At 38.8% G+C, this 21,342-nt stretch overlaps 1 protein-coding gene across 4 annotated transcripts in view; it reads right to left on the bottom strand.

Annotated features, from left to right (window-relative positions):
• Nucleotides 1-21,342, bottom strand: part of exoc2 (exocyst complex component 2) — a 288,874-nt gene that overhangs the window by 227,652 nt on the left and 39,880 nt on the right. For all 4 annotated transcript variants that reach the window (XM_048560701.2, XM_048560683.2, XM_059652609.1 and 1 more), the window contains exons 2-3: nucleotides 10,543-10,699; nucleotides 4,830-5,006 (exon numbers count right to left, since the gene is read on the bottom strand). In XM_048560701.2, coding sequence (XP_048416658.2) covers nucleotides 4,830-5,006; nucleotides 10,543-10,660 — 295 coding nt within the window. In that variant the 5' untranslated portion in view covers nucleotides 10,661-10,699. The remainder of the gene's footprint in view (nucleotides 1-4,829; nucleotides 5,007-10,542; nucleotides 10,700-21,342) is intronic.

The following is a 21,342-nucleotide window of genomic DNA, read 5'->3' as shown; positions in this document are numbered from 1 at the left end:
GCTGACGACAGAGGAGGCAGCTATTTGGTTCATCCTCCCTATGTCTACACCTTGCTGGAGTACGCAAATTAATTCCACTATTCACTATGCTTTCCATTTTATAGGTCTGCCTTAAATAGGTACCCAATTATCTCACCTTGTGACAGCAGAAATTGTTAACAATAATTCTGAAACAGCAAAAATCTAAACTTCACTCTCCATGAAATAACTGTTACTGCCATTCAGTAAAATACATTTCTTTTCTCTTTAAATGTTTAACATATTAAAAAATATAACCACAGAAACAGAATTTTGTCAAATGCATTCTCGCTCTCTCGCTCTCACCTTCTGTTCATTCCCATCACCCCAACTCCCCACAGCTTTGACATATTAACTGAAAAATGCTGTAAACATTGAGGTGGTCAGGGAGTATCCATGGGGAGAGAAATAAACTTCAGGAAAAAAAATTAAACATTTGTTTTGGAGTTGGAGAGTGGTGTTGAATTCTGAGACTGGCATTTTAGGAAGGATATCAAGACTCATGTTGCAAGCAGGATTTGAAAAGAATGAAAGCTAAAAACTCTATATTATGTTAGATCTCCGGCATAGAGTGTTGGAAAAACTCAGCAGGTCTTGCAGCATCAGTGGCAAAAGAAAGAGTTAACATCAACTCTGATTTGGCTCTTGTTGGAAACCGAGCTAGCAAGATGATGGGTTTTTTTACTGCTGAAATGGGGAGATGGAGAAGTGAAAGAAAAGGGAAGTTGCAGAAAGATTGGAGGATATAGGAAATCAGATGTCAAAGATATCACAAAACAAAATGCAAAAGAAGCTGCCTTTACAGCCTTTTGGGCTCAACACTGAGTTCAACAACTTCAACCATGACCTCTGTCCTTCACTTTTACATTCCACCCTTCACTATACCTTTGCTTCCCCTGTAAGACAGCAAGAAACTCAGATTTCCACCTCTCTTCAGTTCCAAAAATAAGGCACAACGGACTCAATGTTAACTTTCTTTCCTCTACCCACAGATGCTGGCAGACCTGTCGAGTCTGGAAAAGCTTGCACTGTTTTCTCGGAATACAGAACGGTTTGAGGAGATTTGATATACTTGCTTAATATGATGCAGACCTTCAACTGTGCAAGGTAGAACTCTTTCATGGTCTAAGTGTAAGCAATAAAAACACACATTGCAAGTAACTGGTAAAAGACAGAGGCAATAGGAGTCTTCTTTCACGCAGGAAATTGCTGTACACTAGAATGCATTGCCTGAAAGAGTGGCTAGCAATAACTTTCAAAGGAAAACAGTTAGAAAAAAAAATACAAAGCAATGGGGAAAGATAAAAGGGAGCAAGGCCAAACCACCACACCAAAGATCATAAGCATGGTGACCCGAATGCCATCATTCTATAGGTATAACCTTATGGTTCAATTATATAGTAAATGTCACACGAAAATAGATCCAGACTATCATGCTGGCAATTTGTAGGCAAGAGATCCCCATAAGCAACACACCACAGTATCTTCACTTTGTGGTTCTGGGTCAACCATTCTCCAATACAAAGACTTATTGCAGGAGAAAAGGTGAATAGGGATGAAGGCCTGAAATGCAATCAAATTATACTACATTTGAAAATTCGATCTAGAGTGACACTCTTCCAAAAATTTGACATTGTTTATATATTAAGATGTTACAAGGTTTCCTCTATTAAAATGGAATTACTCTGGTGGTATTAAATTAAACAATTAAATCCTCCACCACAACTTAATGCCTCATAATCAGGCATAATTCCACAAATGGCAATACATTCTGGAATCTCACAAAGTGATTGCTTTACACGCATGAATACGGAGCAGTGTTAACTGAATGTTCTGAGAGACTTGAAGATCAAACAGAATAGTATGTTCAATCACAGAACCATGGAAAAAGGGAGCAACGACTAACAAGTCCAAGTTTTTCAATGCAGCCTCTACATCGCACTCCCAAGTAAGGACGAAAAGAGCTACTACCCCACTACCTTGTAGCACGCCTGAGGAGCAACAGTCATAAGCCTCAGAGAATAAACCATCAAAGGCTTCCACCTCACACCCTACCAAGTGGAGGCATTCATCTCAGTGGTTACAAGAAATATAGAACATAGGAGCAGAGGTAAGCCTTTTAGCTTATCATGCCCGATTATTACCAAGCCATAGTCTATTTCAACATATACCCTGCCCTCTGTCCCCATAGCCGTTGATACCTTTAACCTCTGAAAATCTATTTCTTCTTTAAACGTATTAAGTCAGTTTGCCTCCACAGCCTTCTGCCGTTGAGAATTTCACAGATTCACCACCCTGGGAATGAAGAAATTTCTCCTCACCTCAGTCCGAAATGGCTGACTACTATTCTGAAACTGTCGCCCCTTGGTCTGGCTCTCGAGACCAATGTAAATATCATCCCCGCATTCAATCTGTGCAGCCCTGTCAGAATTTTATAACATTCAAAAAAAGGTTTTGGAGCTGATTTCTCAGGTTGTAGAGTAGATAGCTTGGGTTGTGGGTGTTGAGGTTGTTGAAGTTGGTTGGCTTGTCAAGCTGTTTTCTTGTTTTGCTGACTTTTCGTTACCATGCTTGGTAACATCTTCAGTGCAGCCTCTGATGAAGCATCAAGTGTGTTTTCCTGACTGGTTTTTAAACTCTGGGATCCGTTGAGATGGATTGCCTCACTTCCGGGTTTCCTCCGTAGTGGAATGTATATGGGTTCGAGTTCAATGTGTTTATTAATAGTATGCTTCGTGGAGTGCCATGCTTTTAGGAATTCTCATGCCTGTCTCAGGATCCTGGTGCTGTCCCAGTCGAAGTGGTGGTTTTCCTTGTCTATGTGTACTGAGATGAGTGCGTATTGGTCGTGCGTTTTTGTAGCCATTTGGTGTTCATGTACTCTTGTTAGTTTCCTTCCTGTACGTCCAATGTAATGTTTCTCACAGTCTCTGCAGGGGATCTTATAGACGACATCGGTCCAGTCCGTGGTGGGGAGTGGGTCCTGGTTTCGGGTGAGTTGTCGTAGGGTTGACGTGGGCTTGCGTGCCACTCTGATGCCCAGCGGTTGTAGGAGACCAGGATAAGAATAATGGACATCCAAATAACTGGGTCAGAAGATACCTACACGAACAGCATCAGAAAGAGACTACACGCCCCGGCATACTCATCACACTACCCTACATCAGGAACACATCGGAACTCACCGCAAGACTCCTACAACCACTGGGCATCAGAGTGGCACACAAGCCCACATCAACCCGAAACCAGTACCCACTCCACATCACGGACTGGACCAATGTCATCTATAAGATCCCCTGCAGAGACTGTGAGAAACATTACATTGGACATACAGGAAGGAAACTAACAAGAGTACATGAACACCAAATGGCTACAAAAACGCACGACCAATACGCACTCATCTCAATACACAAAGACAAGGAAAACCACCACTTCGACTGGGACAAAACCAAGATCTTGGGACAGGCTAGGCAGAGACAGGCACGAGAATTCCTAGAAGCATGCACTCCACAAAGCATGCTATTAATAAACACATTGAACTCGACCCCATTTACATTCCACTACGAAGGAAACCTGGAAGTGAGGCAATCCATCTCAACGGACCCGAGTTTAAAAACCAGTCAGGAAAACACACAGACGCTTCAGAGGTTGCACTGAAGATGTTACCAAGCATGGTAACGAAACATCTGTGAAACAAGAAACCAGCACGATGAGCCAAACAACTTCAACAACCTCAACGTTCAAAGATATTCCCTCTCATTCTTTTCAACTCTGGTGAATGCAGGCCTCACTGAACTAAACTCTTCATATTCAACAACCAAGCTATCCCAAGTATTTATATCAACTCTAGTTCTTTAGCCACACAAACTATTTTTTCCAGCAGGGGATTATCTCCTAAATTCTTGTAATAAATGCCTCCATACCATTTGCCTTCCAAAGTATTTTCTGCATCTTCATGCTTGCTTTGAATGACCAGTGTACAAGGGCAAACAGGTCCCTTCATACATTAATGCTTCACATTGCGTCACTATTTAAATAATACTGTTTTAATTTTACACAAAGTGGACAACTTTACATTCATCGATAATGTATTGCGTTCAATATGCATTTGCAATAGATGTTCATTGAATAGAAATGCCAATCCCAACTAACTTGGAAATTTCCAAGCCCCATGATATTAACGGCAGTTGCAACACTCTTACATCAGCCTGAAATCAGAGACCCAGTTCAGATAGAATTAAACTCCAGATCTCTCAAATCCAAGCCATTTGCAGGAAGCTCCAAGTGACTGCATCATGAAATTCTTGTGTTAATTCCATGACTCAACCTTGAGTAACATTCTATATACAATATAAACAATACATTCCTGTCAGTGGTATAACTGATGTCCCAACATTTGTATACACTTATTAGAAGTCCTTATAAAGCATACTGCCTGTAATACAAAAGCTAGTTTGGAACAGAATCTGTTTTGTATCTACAATGGGACAGTTTTGGACTCCTTAACCCTTTGACATCACTGCACCATTTCCATTCAAACTGAACAAGACCATTTTCTAACACAAGGTATTCCATTAATATGCAAACACATAGAAATCAGCAGCAACTTTATGGAAAGCATTACATGGAAAAAGATTTGCACTGGTCAAAAGCTGAAAACAATCTTTTTATTGTCAAAACTAAGAATCTCATCAATAATACAGTTTAAGTGAAGAGGAAACCAAACACAATACTCTTGATAGAAATCATATTTGGAAAAGAAAGAGAATTCATTTTAAAACTTGGAAATAGAAGAAACTTAAGCAATTTACCTATTTTCTCTTGCTTCATCAGTTTAAAAGAAACTGTTGAAGTTCCTTTGCCACCTGATTTAGTGGTTACTATGATGTCTCCCTTGTCATCTTTTGCTGGTCCAACTCGACAAACTATTTTACTTGCAGATATCCATTCTGCAGTCAGCAAACAGTTATGCCCACAGATTGTTAGACCTTTAAAACAAGAGGTAGAGAGCTATTTATTTCAAAGTATAACTAAAAACTAGAATCTGATCATTTATATACAAGTAGCAAGAAACAGGAGGACTTAAACGGCAATAATTTAGTCTAATGTTTTAAGAAGAATCATAAAAATTGTGTGGGTGTAATCATTTGAACACAGAAACCAAAACAACAAGATGTACTGCCATTCCTTTTAGATATACAAGTAATGGATGCCAAACGAGCAGACTGCTTTATTCGTAGATGGTGCTGAGCTTCTTCAGCATTTTTGAAGCTGGAATCATTTTGGCATGTAGAAACCACTTCTGTTTTGTGCCCTGTGAATAGCAGATAGGTTCTGGTGAGGCAGAAGGAATTACTGGAGCATTCCCAGCTTCTGACCACCTCTTGTAGCCACAGCACATATATGGCCAGCTCAGTTCAATTTCTGGTCAATTGTAAATCTCGGGATGTTGCGAGTGGGAGACATGGTTATGGTAATGGTAATTGGATCCTTTCATTCATTCATTCATGGGGTGTGGGCATTGCTGGCTAGGCCAGGCATCACTTTCAATCCATAATCGCCCTTGAGATAGTCATGGCAAGCTACATCCTTGATCGATTGCTGTCAGTAGGGTGTAAAAGCACCCTCAGTACTGTTAGGCAAGAAGCTTCAAATTTTGACACAGAAGATCATCAAGCAATGGGATTACTACTCGGACTCAGGATGGTTGGCAATCTGAAAGTGAGCTTGCAAGCAGTGATATTCCCACATATCATGTGCCCCTGTTTGGAAGGTGCTGCTGAAAGACCTACTGCACTGCATGTTGTAGACAGTACGCACTGCAGACATCATGTGTTCTAATGAAATAAAAGTGAACGTTGAAGACTGTTATTGTGGTACCAATCAAGCAGGTTGTCCCAGATCATATCGAGTTAAGTGGAGAGCATTTCTTCACAATCCTGACTTGCAGCTTGTAGGTGCTTACCCAGTTTTGGGTGACTAGAGGGAAGCTACTCAATTCCTGGTGACTGATTAGCTCTTGTAGCCACAGTATTTACATGCCTGGTCCAGTTCAGTTTCTAATTAATGGTATCCCTTCCTCACACTTCCGCTTCCTCCCTCTCCATCCCGCTCCCTCTCTCACACTTCCCCTCCCCGTCCCACGAACTTACCATGCCTTCCTTTCCCTCCCCTCCCTCACACTTCCTTTCCTGATCCCTCCTTCCACCTTTTCCCTCCCACTCTAACATGGGGTGTGGGGGGGTTTAAAAACTTGGGGGCTTTTTTTTAAAAACAGATGAGAAGAGAAACATTTAAATAGGACTGAGCAGCAACCGTATTTTTAAAAAAAGAAAGTGGCTTGTGTATCAGATGAACTATCAAAGTGGTGGATGCAATTATGTTTAAAAAGACATTTGGATTGATCCATGAATAGAAAACATTGGCGGGATATGAGCCAAGTGCAAGCAGATAGGACTAGTTTAGTTTGGGAAAACAGTTCGTGTGGGCTGATTGGACCAAAGGGTCTGTTTCTATGCTGTATGGCTATGTATACTGACCAGCAAAGTTTGATTTGTGTTAGTGACAGACAGTAATAGAGAATGCCTAGACACTTTCTCAATTTGGCTACAGAGAGAAAAAGCTATATCTATTCCATTGCAAACACGGATTGGAGCACAGGATGGAGCTCATTCAGGCCCATAAAAGGAAATCCTTACATGCAGCTGCAGATTCAAATATAGAAAATTTGTCAGAAATATTGGAAACATGGAAGGGGTAGGAAATAAAACCTCAATCCATCAAAGGCATATTTCTCATGGATGCCGAGAGTTCTAGGCATAGCAATAATCCCGGGCAACACGATTTAGGCATAGTGTCATGAAAACTAGGTGACTGTGCCAGCTTGTTGAATTCATAAACTCAATGAATACAGATTTACACAATGGTGATGAGTATTGTCATGATGTAGTGCTGTGGTGTGGGTGTCTATGACTTCCTTGAGGAGCACATCGGTGAATAGGCGAGCAATGTCAAATCAGCAGATGGATACTGCATTCTTTAAAATTGATAAACGCATTCATGGTAAAGAATTTCAGGCCACATACAGATAAATACGTGACTTGATAACCAATGGTTTGAACAAAGAGATAGGTATTAATGAGTGCCTTAAAAGAAGGAAAAAGAGAGTAGAGATCATAAGACTACCAAAAAAAAATAGGAACAGGAGTAGGCTGCTCGGCCCCTCAAGCTTGCTCTGCTATGCAGTAGGTTTGTGGCTGATCCAATTTTCCTCAGATCACCTTTCCTGCATTTTTCCCTTAACCCTCAATTCCCCCTTCTAACCAAAGATCTCTCCATTTTGGTGTTAAATATTCACAAGGGTTCTGCCCCACTGTTCTCTGTGGAAAGGAATTCAAAAGTTTCACAATGCTCAGTGAAGAGATTTCACTTCATTACTGTCTTAGAAGTACAAAGGGATCTGGGAGTGTTGGTCCAGGATTCTCTAAAGGTTAACTTGCAGGTAGAGTCCGTAATTAAGAAAGCGAATGTAATGTTGTCATTTATCTCAACAGGGTTGGAATATAAAAGCAGTGATGTGCTTCTGAGGCTTGATAAAGCTCTAGTTAGGCCACATTTAGAATACTGTGTCCAATTTTGGGCCCCACACCTCAGGAAGGACATGCTAGCCCTGGAGCGTGTCCAGCGGAGATTCACACGGACGCTCCTTGGAATGGTAGGTTTAACGTATGATGAATGGCTAAGGATATTGGAATTGTACTCATTAGAGTTTAGAAGGTTGAGGGGAGATCTAATAGAAACTTACAAGATAAAGTATGGTTTAGAAGGGGTAGACGCTAGGAAGTTGTTTCCGTTAGGCAGGGAGACTAGGACCCGTGGGCACAGCCTTAAAATTAGAGGGGGTAAATTTAAAACTGAACTGAGACGACATTTTTTCAGCCAGACAGTGGTGGGCTTGTGGAATTCATTGCCACGGAGTGCAGTGGGGTCCGGGACGTTGGATGCCTTCAAGGCAGAGATCGACAAATTCTTGATCTCAGAAGGAATCAAGGGCTACAGGGAGATCGCAGGGAAGTGGAGTTGAAATGCCCATCAGCCATGATTTAAATGGCAGAGTGGACTTGATGGACCGAATGGCCTTACTTCCACTCCTATGTCTTATGGTCTTAAACCAGCACCCCATTATTCTGAGGCTATACCCTCTGGTCCTAGACACCCTGTGGGGTGAATCATCTTCACAGCTTTAACCTTGTCAAGCCCCTTAAAAGTCTTACATTTCAATTAAATCATCTCTCATTCTATAGGCCCAACACGTTTAATTAGGCCAGAAGGCTGGAAGAACACAACTAGCCCAGCAGCATCTGGAGAAAATGAGCCGTCAATTTTTAGGGTATTACCCTCTCTTCAGGACTGCATGTTCAACCTTTGCTCCCAAGACAATCCCTCCATATGAGGAATGATCCCATTGAAACTTCACTGAGCTCTGAAATAATATCTCTCCTTTTGAAAGGGGATCAAAACTACTCAGTACTGCAGAGGTGGTCTCACCAGTAGCCTGCACAGTTGCAAACGACTTCCCTACCCTTATACTCCAATCTCCTTAACGGTAAAGGAGTACATCCCATTAGCCTTCCTAATTAATGCTAGCTGTCTGTATTTCACGCACAAGTCCCTTTGAGCTGCAGCTTTCTCCAGCATCTCTCAAAACTTGCCTGTCTACCTATTTTGCACAATCTGCAAATTTGGCTACAAAACATTCACTTTCAAGTTACTAATATGTTATTGTAAACAATTTCATTGCAGTCCCAGCATTGATCCCTGTAGAACCACACTTGTTAAAAAGGTCCCCAACCTAACAAAGACCTTATCCAAGAAGGTGACACTGGCAAAATGCCACTCCGCCACAGACGTCGCTTCCTCCTTTCTTTCCTTACCCTTTCTTCTTCTTTTTTCTTTTCTTCTGCTTACTCATCTTCGGTGGCAGACAGGGCGACATTGCAGACGGGATTAGCCAGAGGGGGCTCTTGGCAAGGCAGCAGCCTCACCTGGCGGTGAACCCAGTGATTCCTGGCTGTGGTTGACCCAGAGTGGGGACCCCAGGCATTGTAAAAGATGCAGTGGCAGCAGAGCCAGGGACTTCTGGTTACAGGATAAAGATGGGTCCAGCACAGGATCTGGCATTGGTTGCCCATCAGTGGGTTGGCCCAGCAATGAAGAGATGGCTCCTGAAGGGTGGCAACTCAGACGTTGGTGGGTCCAGTATAGATGGCAACCCAGGTGTCATTGGTCACCAGCTCAGAGCTCAGGATTCATGGGTAGAGGTGGTGGAACGAAGACAGACTTCAGCGTTGTCTTTTTATTCCTGAAGTATTCGGAAGGCACCAAATTGTGGCAACAGTTAGTTTTTCCACTGTATTTTACTGTGTTGTTCATTTTAAGTATAAGTGACAATAAGTCATCATTCATACATCCTTTACCCTCACTCAGTTTCCTGCGCATGAGTTAATTCTTTATCCATGCTAATATACTACCTCCAAATACAACACATCAGTTGTTACCCCTCTATCCACACTGGTTGAGACATCATTGAAAAACTCGAAAAAATTAATCAGAAACAATATCCCTTTCACAAAGTTATGACACTGCTTGGCTGGATTATTGCTTCCCAAATGTGTTGTTGTTAGTCCATGAATAATCAATTCTAACATTTTTCCAACAATGGATATTAAGCTAAATGACTTACACAATAACTCACTTTTTGAGTAAGTGTCACATTGGCAGTTTGCTCATCCTCTGGTACTTCTCCAGAATCCAAAGATTTTTGAAAAACTACAACCAATGTCCCCACCATGCTAGGATGCAGGTCACCACAGCCATTACTTCTTTAGTAATGATACTGAATTCCTCCCCAGTACTCTTTCGTATTAATGGCACGGTCAAAATATCTTCAACTATAAACAATTATGCAAAATATCTGTTTAACTCCTCTGCTTTTCCTTGTTCCTGTAACTATCTTCATTTTCTAAGCGGCTTATGTTTATTTTGACTTCTCTCTTCCGAGGAGAGATTTTACTCTGAGGTCATTTATTAAATTTATAGCTTTTCCTACAGTGTGGCTATTGCTTAGGAATCTATACACGACTCTTACCAATGTCTTCATTCAGCCACTACTTTTTACCCCCACGCCATCGGACTCCACATCATCCAAGCATTAATTGTCTCTCAAGTGTCCTCGTTTCACTTCTTATTAACAGTGCTACCCCACCAACATTTCCTTCCCTCCTATACTTCTAAAAGGTCAAATGCCCCTGAATGTTAATTCCCAGCTTTGATCCCTGCAAAGATACACCCACGTGCGCTGTGTTGGAGGCGACTGAAGAAAAGCGTATTAAAAAAGTGGTGTATACACAAAGCATTACAATGTGCTTGAATATAAACTTTTCAATGCCACCAACTTTACATTAAAAGGTAATTTTAGATGCTTTTATATAAAATGGCTTCCCTTGAACAAAATTAGACACTTACCTGTAAGATCCACGGATCCTGTTCCCAGATTTTCTCCTCTGATTGTAACTTTTGTCCAGGGATACCCCTCATTTGGAGAGATCCCAGTTACCAGTGGGGGTTGCCGTGCTCGGGACATGATCACTCTTCAGTTAAATATTTCTCAAGGTACAGCAGTCTGTAAATACAACATTATGACAACAGTTGAGTGTATTTTGTAAGAGAGTATGTGTGTGCATATATATATATATATGGGGAAAGAGGAGGTACAAGAAGTTTTAAATATTATTCAACCAATTGAATAAATGATAAGCACTAAGTACATAAAATTATAAATCCTGAATTCAATTTACTGAATGTAAATGGTTTAATAAATACGCAATGGGACAATGCACAAATATTTTGATTGTTGTGCCTTTATTCAGCTTCACTAAAACACTGCTATGTCATGATCTGTTTTAAATTAATCAAAGTTGAAAATTACATGCATTACTCAAGCATCTGAACTTTTACTACATTACAGACAACACTGATACACACACTTTGAAACAGAGAAATGCCCCTCCGTAATGCCTGCTGTATTTGAGTGTTCTTCCATTGCATCAATGCTGAACTGCTATGCAGCAAAAGATAGTTGCCTTTGCCCTTCAAAGAACATGCTTTATACTATACATGGGGTTTCCACAATTTCACCAAAATGCTTCCATCAAATTAAAAGATGGCAAATTCCCACAAAGCTTCATAACTTCCTTCTTTGAAAAATCAACACAGTAAGTTACTACTAAAGTTAAGCTTGTGATTTTAGCTTTTGAACATTTATACAGGCTTGTCAGAAATAATTTTGAAACTTATCAATGCAAAAATTATTTTGGCATGGGGAAGGAAAAGTATTTTAAAGTTCTAAATTACTTTTGAAACCTGAATTAAAATAATGATTTTAAACAGGCCAACTGGTAGCTTCTCATCCTGGCTTCTTAAAAATGTTTGCTTTTAATTTCCACAGACATAAATGAAATAAAGGAAAATAATTTTTCGATGCTGAGAGATTAACCCTGATGTTCTCTTAACAAAACAAAAATCAATACATACAATCTTATTAAACCAATGTTGAAAACTTAGAAATGCCCTCCAAATGTATTTTTTTGTTCTAAATTAACTATACTGCAGTTCTGGAAACAGTGGGGCAAATATTAAATTCCTGCTTGGAACATAACACCTCAATTTCATTTACAACCTGGATTAGCTTGTCCGTGACATGTTGAAATTGATCTACGAGCTGCAAGGGTGATTAGCACAAGTCCAGCATTTCAGACTGTTCAGCAGCTGTGATGGACTGGCCACTGCTTATGGAACCAGCACACCAGAAATGCTGGGCAGAGTTCCTGCGTCCAAGAAAATTAAAGTAAACAGACGAGGTCTTTCTCATCCACCCTGTTAGCAGCCTCTCAGCCTGGAGACCACACACCCAGACCACACAGCGCCAGCTGAACTCACTTGCACGCAAAGTCTAGGAGCTGTCAGTTTAATAGGGTGGTGAGAAGGTGGGGGTTGTAAGCAATGGTGCTAGGCTTATATCATTAGGTCTGGTGGAGGGGGGTTTAAATCCATCCCTTGCTGGGGAAACATACTGGTCACGGCCTTTCACCATTTGCTGCTACCACCCACCCACACCACTACCCCTTCCCCCATCTCCGATAACCAAATGATAAATGAATGAATGATTCTAACACTTGCAACTCCTCCACATCACACATTACTGGAAAGACTAACTGTGTGTAAAAGGAGAGCTTGTTGAACGCACAAGTAATACAACACTGAGGTTTTGGTTAACATCACTAGAATAAATTACATCTGTGTATTCAGGACAGAAATACTTCTAGCATTATGTTAGCAACATCTTGTCAACCAAAATGCTGATTCTGTAATACTGAATACTGGACATTTATAACATTTGAATAAATTGACAAAGTATTTCATTCTACAACTGCTTTCTAATTTACAAGAAATACTCAACAGCTTTTACATCATAAAAGCACTGCAATAAAAGTCTTACATTCCAGGTATTTTTATCATCAAACAGAATGTTTGATTTCTACAAATTGCTACCTACCTTACAGTAACAAGAAAAATTTATGAGCATTGCTTATTAACAGGTTTCAAATTTCAAAATATATTATAAAACATTGCTTTATCAATTCAGGCAACATGTCATAGCATAATATTTAGTGACCAAAGTTTCACCACTTTTGAAGCAAAGACCCCATAAATTAGAATTCCCCACAGATAAAATTAAGTTTACGTGTCAAAACATAGAGCATGATGTGCTGTACGTTACAAGATGAAAACTGTGACTCCAAGTCCAGTAGAGATATTTTTGGCAGCGATATCATGAAACTCTACCAATTCTGCTTCCAAAGTACCAAAGGAGGATGGCAATGCAATTCAGCTCCTGCTTCAGGTTCCCATTCATCATCTCAGACTGTTCACCTATAGACCAATAAGCCCTTAAATCATCCTGAAATGTTTTACAGCAAATCATTACTTTTTAAGTGCAGACACTGCTTCACATTGGTAAATGCAGCAGCTAATTTCTATACTACAAGGCCCCACAAACAACAACTAGATCAATAACCTGATGACACCGTTTGAAAGACGACTGTTGACCAGGGTGCCAGGTGAAATCTCTGCTATTCTTGAAATAGTGCCTGGGGTATTTAAGATGGTCAGGTAATTTAACCTCCACTGACCACACTGCATACCGCCAGTCTAGCAGGGGAATATCAAGCTAGATTGTGGGTTTGGATTTCAGGAATGAGGCTAAACCCACAAGTAAGTGACATGGAGAAAAGTTGTATCATCAATGAACCAAGCTAGCACTGTTAGTCATATACAGGTTTCAACTTTGAACTTTCCAACTCGCTCAGTGGCACTTCATTTTCAGAAATCATCAGTTATGTTGTTTAGTCTGAATAAGATTGCTTACTCAAATAGTTTAGCTGCAGAAAGAAAATTTTGACCAAAACCATAATTTATGAAGCAACAGAGGAGATATTGGGTCAGCACTAGAGAATTACAACACAGTAATACAGATCCAGTGTTATGATGTCATGGACTATGATCAATCGATCAGTCTCAACTTGATGCGCCTCATTTTTAATTGTAGTGGGTATAGGATATTTAACACAAAAGGAATGTTGGCAAAACCAACATGTTCACTTCCTATGACATATCTTCACAAAATTGAATTCTCCCTTATGTCAAAAGGTTAGCAGTCCAGTACTACTGTAGAAACTTGAGCACATAATTTCAGCTGACGTTTGAATGCACTACTGAAGGAGTGCTGCACAGTCATGGGTTGTTTCATGTGTAAATCACGTAACAGCAGAGTCTGGCTTTCTAAAGTCATTGTAAAATATCCCACAACACGATGCAAGAAGTGTATTGTCTTAGTGCCCTGGCCAATATTTATTCTTAACCAACATAAAGCAGATTATCTTGACTTTATTGCATTGCCACAAAAGGCACACTGCTGTGTTGAAATTCATTCCTGTTATGATAACCAACTCTGGCTGGGCATATTCTAGATGATGTTGTCAGAAGTGACATCACCCAAAACTGCTGTGAAGCTAGTTTTTCTGTTTGGTATTTAAAGTCAGGGTCCCCTTTAAAACTATTCTCTTTATGTTTCATATATAATATTTTGGTGTCACATGAAACCTCATTCTCAATGTTACAGTACTAACTAGACTTCTAGAAGCAGAAACAAAAGGTTTATCTGGCACCTCAGATTCTATGGATACAACACTTTGCAGCAACAGGGGCTGGTGTGGATTATGGAGCCATAGACAGAGAGAAACAGAATGATTACAGGAGAATGAACCAACGCCTTCTCAGTAAAAGGCCAGGAGTCCACCTAAATCAGCCCAAGAACTGAACCAAGAGGGTTACCTTCAAAAGGTTGCATGACATCAGAAATGAATACTCTACCACTTCAAAACCACCGCCTCTGTTCCTCCATTCTACAAAACTGCTTCAGGATCAGTAAAGCATTGTCATCTGTCACATTAGCCAATTAACAAAAAGTATACAAAAGTATCATATCTAAACAGCAGCTTCTCAACAAACTCAAACTATGGGAAAATTGCTCCAAATTGTCAAATGCCTATATTAGATAACTGTGATCACAAGGAGGAGACACAATCTTAAAGTAAAGCCAAACAGCCATTCAATTGCAATCTCCTGGTTTCAGTTTTAACATCAACAAGCTGGTTGACATCTAGGGGTTCTCAGTTGCAATGTTATTCTTACACTAATCCCATGCATGGCTGCAAATTAGCCTGGAAGGCACTGTGCAGATCTTGTTTCACGTTCAATGCAGAACCCAAGCACTTATGCATAAATATTACAAAATACTGCACATTGAAGAAATTGGGAAAGTACAACAACAAAATTTTCAAGAGATCATTGAGTACTTGAGAAGTTCCTTTCCGGGAAGGGATGCAATCAGGCTGGCTTTCAGCGCCTACCTGTTCTCTTCGAAATGTTTTAATTAGAAGAAATCATATTTTCTTTTCTTGAAGAGATACCAACAACTGCTTTAAAAGGAAGACTGGCAGCTGATGTTACCACAAGTAAAACACTGACAGTGCAGCTTCACACATGCACTAACCAGCTACCTGCATTAAAAGATAGCACAGACCGAAGAAACAGTAGTGTTTTTCTCCTCGCTCTTTTCACCACTGTTGCTACAGCATGTCACAGCATGGCAGTGACCATTCATTGAAGGGATACTAGTGGGCAAAGAATCACGTACCTGCCTATCTCTCAGAATGCATCCTGGGAAGGAATGCGGAATGCAGTGATACCGATTTCAGTAGATTCTTAGTCAATCCTGAAGAATGTATCAGCACCGGCTGTCATATTCTAGTGGGTCAACCTGGAATCTACTGGAATTAGCCTTAGGTGTCAACTTACGTTTGTGACTTCAAACCACTTAATTGCTTGTAGAATGTTTTGGAGCCTCCTGAGGTCAAAATCTTACTTTAGTGAAACAATTTTATTTCCAATAAATGCAACTCCAATCCACGCATTATGAAAAATGCCCAAATAGTTAAGGATGCAGTTGTTCAATTATATATAATGATAACTTGATCCAAAATATTTGGTTCCCATAAATTAATCTAGGCATCAACATATTTCACCTGAATATTTCAAAAATTGTCATATAATTAAAAACAATGATATTTTGTTGAGAACAAAAACTCCTTTTGAATACACAGTTCTGGTTCCTACTCAGTCAGATTTTTGAATGAACAGGTAAATCCAAACCCTAATGCCTCCATTATACCTACTGGCAATCAATAAAAATAGATCATCTGTTGCTAGACTTGTTAACTTGTAAGCTAAAGTAAAAAATGGGTAAATCTAATACTGCATCATGAAAACATGCGAGATAACTAAAATTCACTTGCACAGCTCACATTACCCTACTCGTATCAAGAAAATATACTTGTAATTAACAAACTGACATGATGGCAAACAACATTCATCCAGCCACAAAGCAATGCTAAATCAAAGTCAAAATGATGCAGTTATAACAAATATGCATCTAAATAACTAATTGTACTACAGTAGATTTTATGCTTAGCCCTAGCTGAGCAAGAAAAGTGAAATCTACAAAGGTTTTTCAATATAGCTTAGGTGCACTAGGCTAGAACAGCCAAATTTATTACAATGAAACGCTAGTTTCTTCATGATAAATCATTTCAGTCTCAAGTGTTGACAATGGCTTCAGCTCCTACCTCCATGTGAGAATGTTAATAGCCTGGAAGCAGAGGTCACTTCAGGACAGCCTGCGAAGCTCAGCAAATTTTGCAGCTTTAACCGTTCCGCTGATATTGTTTTCTGACTGATGCGAGTCATGGAACACATTCCTATTGCTAAACATGGACCAGAACCTGAAGCATTGAGTAGTTTTCTATAGTAAAATGCAATATCAACTGATATATAACTACAGATACCAGTGGGTTTCAACTAGTTAAGAAATTTACACTGTCAATCATACAAACATTCTAATTGTAAGATGATGGAAGAGAGTTTACAGAAATTTAATGAGCATGTAGCAGGACACAGTTTTAATACAGTATAAAAACTGAGCATAAAATTAAACTTTTCATTGTCACAGCAATATGCCTTCAAGGCACAAGGGATGCTACCAAGATCCAGAGGTGGAGATCAAAAAAGCGCACGAGGGCGTGCACGTGTCAGAGAGTGCGCGCGAGCGAGGGTAGAGAGCGCGCACGCGCGAGGGCGAAAGCGCGAGAGCGAGAGATCCGAAACTTAAAAATTCCCAAAGTACATTTCACAATATATCATGTAAAATATAACTAATTCTCTGAACAAAACTCCTAATTTACACAAATATGCCGTACGAACAAAATATCAAAATATTTGCAAACGATCATGAGGGTACTGGCAGCACCACATCTAGAGAACTGTGCACAGTATTGGTCACCTTATTTCAGGAAGAACATAAAAATGTGTTAGAAGCAGGTTTACTAGATTAAGATCTTGAATGAGCAGGTTGTCTTAGGAGGAAAGTTTGGACAGACTAGACTTGTAAACCCCAGCAAATGTAAGAGTAAGAAGTGACGATTGAAACAAAATTCTGAGGGGTCTTCCACAAATTGGACGTTGATAAATATTTCCTCATAGGAAAATCTAGAATTGGAGTTCACTGCTTAAAAAAATAAGCAATCACAAATTTAAAACAGAGATGAGGCGAAATTGTTTCTCACGGAAGACTGAATGTCTTTGGACCTCTTCCAGAAAAAGTGGTTTAAGCAGAGTCTTTGAATATCTTAACCTTTTAAAATCGTTGGACAGAGGTGAATAGATTTTAGGTAAGTAAGGGGATGAAAGCCTTTCAGGGTAGGCAGGAACATGGGTTTCAGGGTACAATCAGATCAGTGTTGTTCTTATTAAACAGCAGAGCAAACAAATAGTTTAATGGCCAATTCTTGCCCCTTAGTTAATTGATAATTTATGCATTCTGCTCCAACCAATTTAATAATTTGTTCAGTTTCATAAATCAGTACAAAATAATACTCACATACAAACATGTACACAGATAGAACCCTAAGAGACAACTGGCTCACGCAAATATTTCAGTGAGGCTCACTTGTGGAGATAATAAGCCATGAGACATGCCGATATTACTTTGGCAGGTCTCTATTACTTCCTAATGAATAGTGTAACAATTCTCCCAATGTACATTCCCGAAAATCAGTTACTCCATGACAACAGTGCAGATTTTGCATTCAACTAGAAACATACTAGCTTTTATTTGAGGAAGCTCTGAATACAAAACCCAAGTAGCAATGTTTTGTCTAAATCGAACTAGAATTAGACCTAGTGTTGTGTACAGTGTTGGATTTCATACTATAGAAAGCAGGCACATCAAGCAATTAGAAATACAAATGAATGTTAGCCTGTATTGCAAAATGATTGGAGAACAAGCAGAAACAAAATCCTGCTGCAGTTGTACAGGGACTTGGTGTGACTTCATTTGAAATACATGAGCAGTTTTGGTCTCCATATGTAAAGAATGATAATGCTGCATTGAAAGCAATTACAATCACTAGATTAGGCCTCAGTACATATGGGCTGCCTGATGAGAGACCGAGTAAACTGGATTACATTCCTTCGCACTTGGAAGAAGAGACAGAGACAATCTCATTGAACCATACAAGATTCTGAAGGGTCTTTACTGGATAGACACTAAGCGATTGTTGTTTCTTGCTTGAGAATCTTGAAAATGGGGGCATACTTTGCAAAATAAGGAAACTGCATTTAGGGCTTAGCTGAGCAGAGAGTTGTAAGTCTTCGGAGTTTCCAACCCAAGAGGTGGGGAATGTTTCATTCCTAAATATACTTAAGGATAACACAGATTTTAATGTGTCCCTGCATCAAGGGATGTACGAGTGGCAGCAAAACAGAGCTGAGGTAGAAGATCAGCCATGATCATATTAAATACTAAAATCAGTTTCAATGGGCTATATGGTCTATTCTTACTCCATATTTCAAACATTGGTCTTAATATTCAACATTAGATTGAAAAGGTGGATGAAACAAAAAGGTTGAATGGATGAACAGGATTGTTTAAATGTGATTAGAATTAAAGTACTGGTTGACCAAATTATCTGCTTCACAGGGGTTTAACTGATTTTCTCTTATGATTTTCTCCCCACTTTAATCGTAATGTTTCTGTCGAATAAAAAGGCACTTAAAAAATTCATGGTTTAACCATCAAATGTGTATTTCTGCAGAAATGTTTATATACTTAAGAAAGAAAAAAAACAAATATATTCACTTATACAGTTAGAAAGATTTCCATTCCTCTTTTTCAGACGAGTATGAATGATCAAAAGCAAGATACACTGTACTCAGTGGTTGAAATATTGGCTTTAAAAATCATTTTGTGTGTGTTAAACTAACTGATTTGTCCAAATGATAAAAGCAGAAAATAACGGATACTCACGTTGTCAGGAAGCTTTTGAGGAGAGAAAAAAATGCTAACATTTCGGGTCAACGAACTCTTGTTAGAGAGGAAAATGTCAATGTAACAGGTTTTAAAAAAAAATTCAAAGTGGGAAATGCAGAAAAAGAACAAATGGAAAGGTCTATAAACAGCAACAGAAATTCAGTCGCAAGTGAGACAATGATGCACGACAAAAGTGGGTGGTACTCTATCAAGTAAATCTAGAAATGGTGTTAAATAGTACTATACAGACTCATTACCAAAGCTACCATCTAAAATAAGCAAGAAAAAGAAAAACAGAAAGCCGAGATGATGATCTAAAATTGTTGAATTCAACTTTAATAAATGCAAAATACTGCAAATGCTAGAAATCCAAATAAAAACAGAACATTTTGGAGGAAACTCAGCAGGTCTGGCAGCATTTGCTGAGAATGCAACAGGGTTAACATTTCATACGTAAAAACATTAAAACTGGCAGGTGCTGTGTCTACAGCTTCAGTTCAGATTGTCTCCTACACTGTTTCAAAGTCAAAGGACAGAGAGGTTAGTGTGGGTGGGGAGTAAAAAAATTACGATGACAGAAATCAGGCCAAATAATAGGTACGTTATTATTCCCAATTCGGTTCAACAAGAAAACGCATGTATTTTGACTGTGTAGATCTTGAAGTGTCAAAAAGTACTAACCTTGTAAAATGCCAGTGAGCCCACAAATATTCAGAAACACATTTTTTATATTCTTTTTGAAATCCCATGACTTTCAGAGTCCCTTGAATGTAGATCCTGGGAATTTTTCCAAGTAGTTTTTGGGAACCAGAGAGAGAAATAACATCACCTATACTGTATTATTAAAGGATTTACTGACTTTTACCCAACATTTCAAGATTTTATAAAATTAATGTTTTAAAAGTTCTGTAATCTGAGGGATTTCTTCACAATATTAAAAATCCCATGTGCTTTTAAAGCTGTAGAAGTAAGAATCAAGTTTCCACATGACTCGATGTCAGCAGATAACTCATTCTTGTTTTCCAGCATTAAATAATCCATTGAAAATCATTTTAAAATTCTAACAAAACCTTTTACACTACTGATATGACTGGGATACTTCAGAGATGCAATATGGTTTTCATTTCCACTTGAAAAGGATTCTGCTCTTGATTGGAAGTAAACAAATTATGTGTGGGCCGCCATGAAGTAACTTATCCTCACTATAATATTTCAGCAAAATATTTTAGCTTAACTGCACATCTACTGTAACTATTGAATTGTTCCGATCCAAATTCCAAAAACACAAGTTGTTGCTGCCCAGCATTACAAAGTAATATTAAACATCATGCTGAAACTGAATGCAAAATCTATCCACATTAACAGCTTAGCTATTCAATTCTGTAAGAAAATATATTTCAAAGATTGATGGTTCTTATTCACTGCGAAGGAAGAAAAAATGAATCTTAATGTTTTTCAAGCTTCCTTTAATAAGAAAATATTCAAAACATAATCCTGCATGCTTTCCTGAGTTCCATACGGATTTCTTAATGCATGAAAAATCTGGTTATTATTTCTAGCTTATAAAGGAGACCACATTTCACAGGAGGTTAGCAATCTGTTTCTGCACATTATTTCATGTAATCTCCATTAAATCTGCAGAATGATTGAAGTTTTAAAGAATGCCTTTAATAGAAAAAAAACAGTATGTGAAGATGAACAATCAAGATCTCAAATAGTAACAAGATGCTAATTTAGAGCACATTCTTCTGAAAATACACTCAATAACAACTGACAAACAAAAGAATGATGAAGAACTGTTGTCACATGCGATGGTGCGTGCTGTAAACTGACAAGTGGTTAAGTTCTAAGAACTCAGTTTCATGACAGAAAGATGACTGTATTTGAGGCTCTGTCATCACAAAACTTTTAGTTTTGTTTCCCTAATTGTTCTGAAAAGTAAAATCAGATAACAAAGCAGTTTTTAAGTTTTACGCATGAACGTAGCCTTAAAACTACTGACAGTCTTTTTAAATTAAGCTTCACATGTCATTAAAGGTACTTTGTTTCAACATCAGCATACAATAGATAATTTATTGTATAAAGTTTGTGTTGCTTTTCCAATTTTACAAGTTTTGTAAGCAAAGTATTTTAAATTAAAGGTAATAACTTTAATGAAAAGTATGGTGATAAAATAGAAATTAGACAGGCAATAAAGTTTTAACAATAATTACCAAAAAAACACTGTTATTACTCCTTTCCATTCCGTTATAGAATAGGAAACGCTCTTAAAGTTCCAC

This window comes from Stegostoma tigrinum, chromosome 2, assembly GCF_030684315.1.
Source record: "Stegostoma tigrinum isolate sSteTig4 chromosome 2, sSteTig4.hap1, whole genome shotgun sequence".
Taxonomy (NCBI): Eukaryota; Metazoa; Chordata; class Chondrichthyes; order Orectolobiformes; family Stegostomatidae; genus Stegostoma; species Stegostoma tigrinum.
This window is presented reverse-complemented; position numbering and strand designations above follow the sequence as displayed.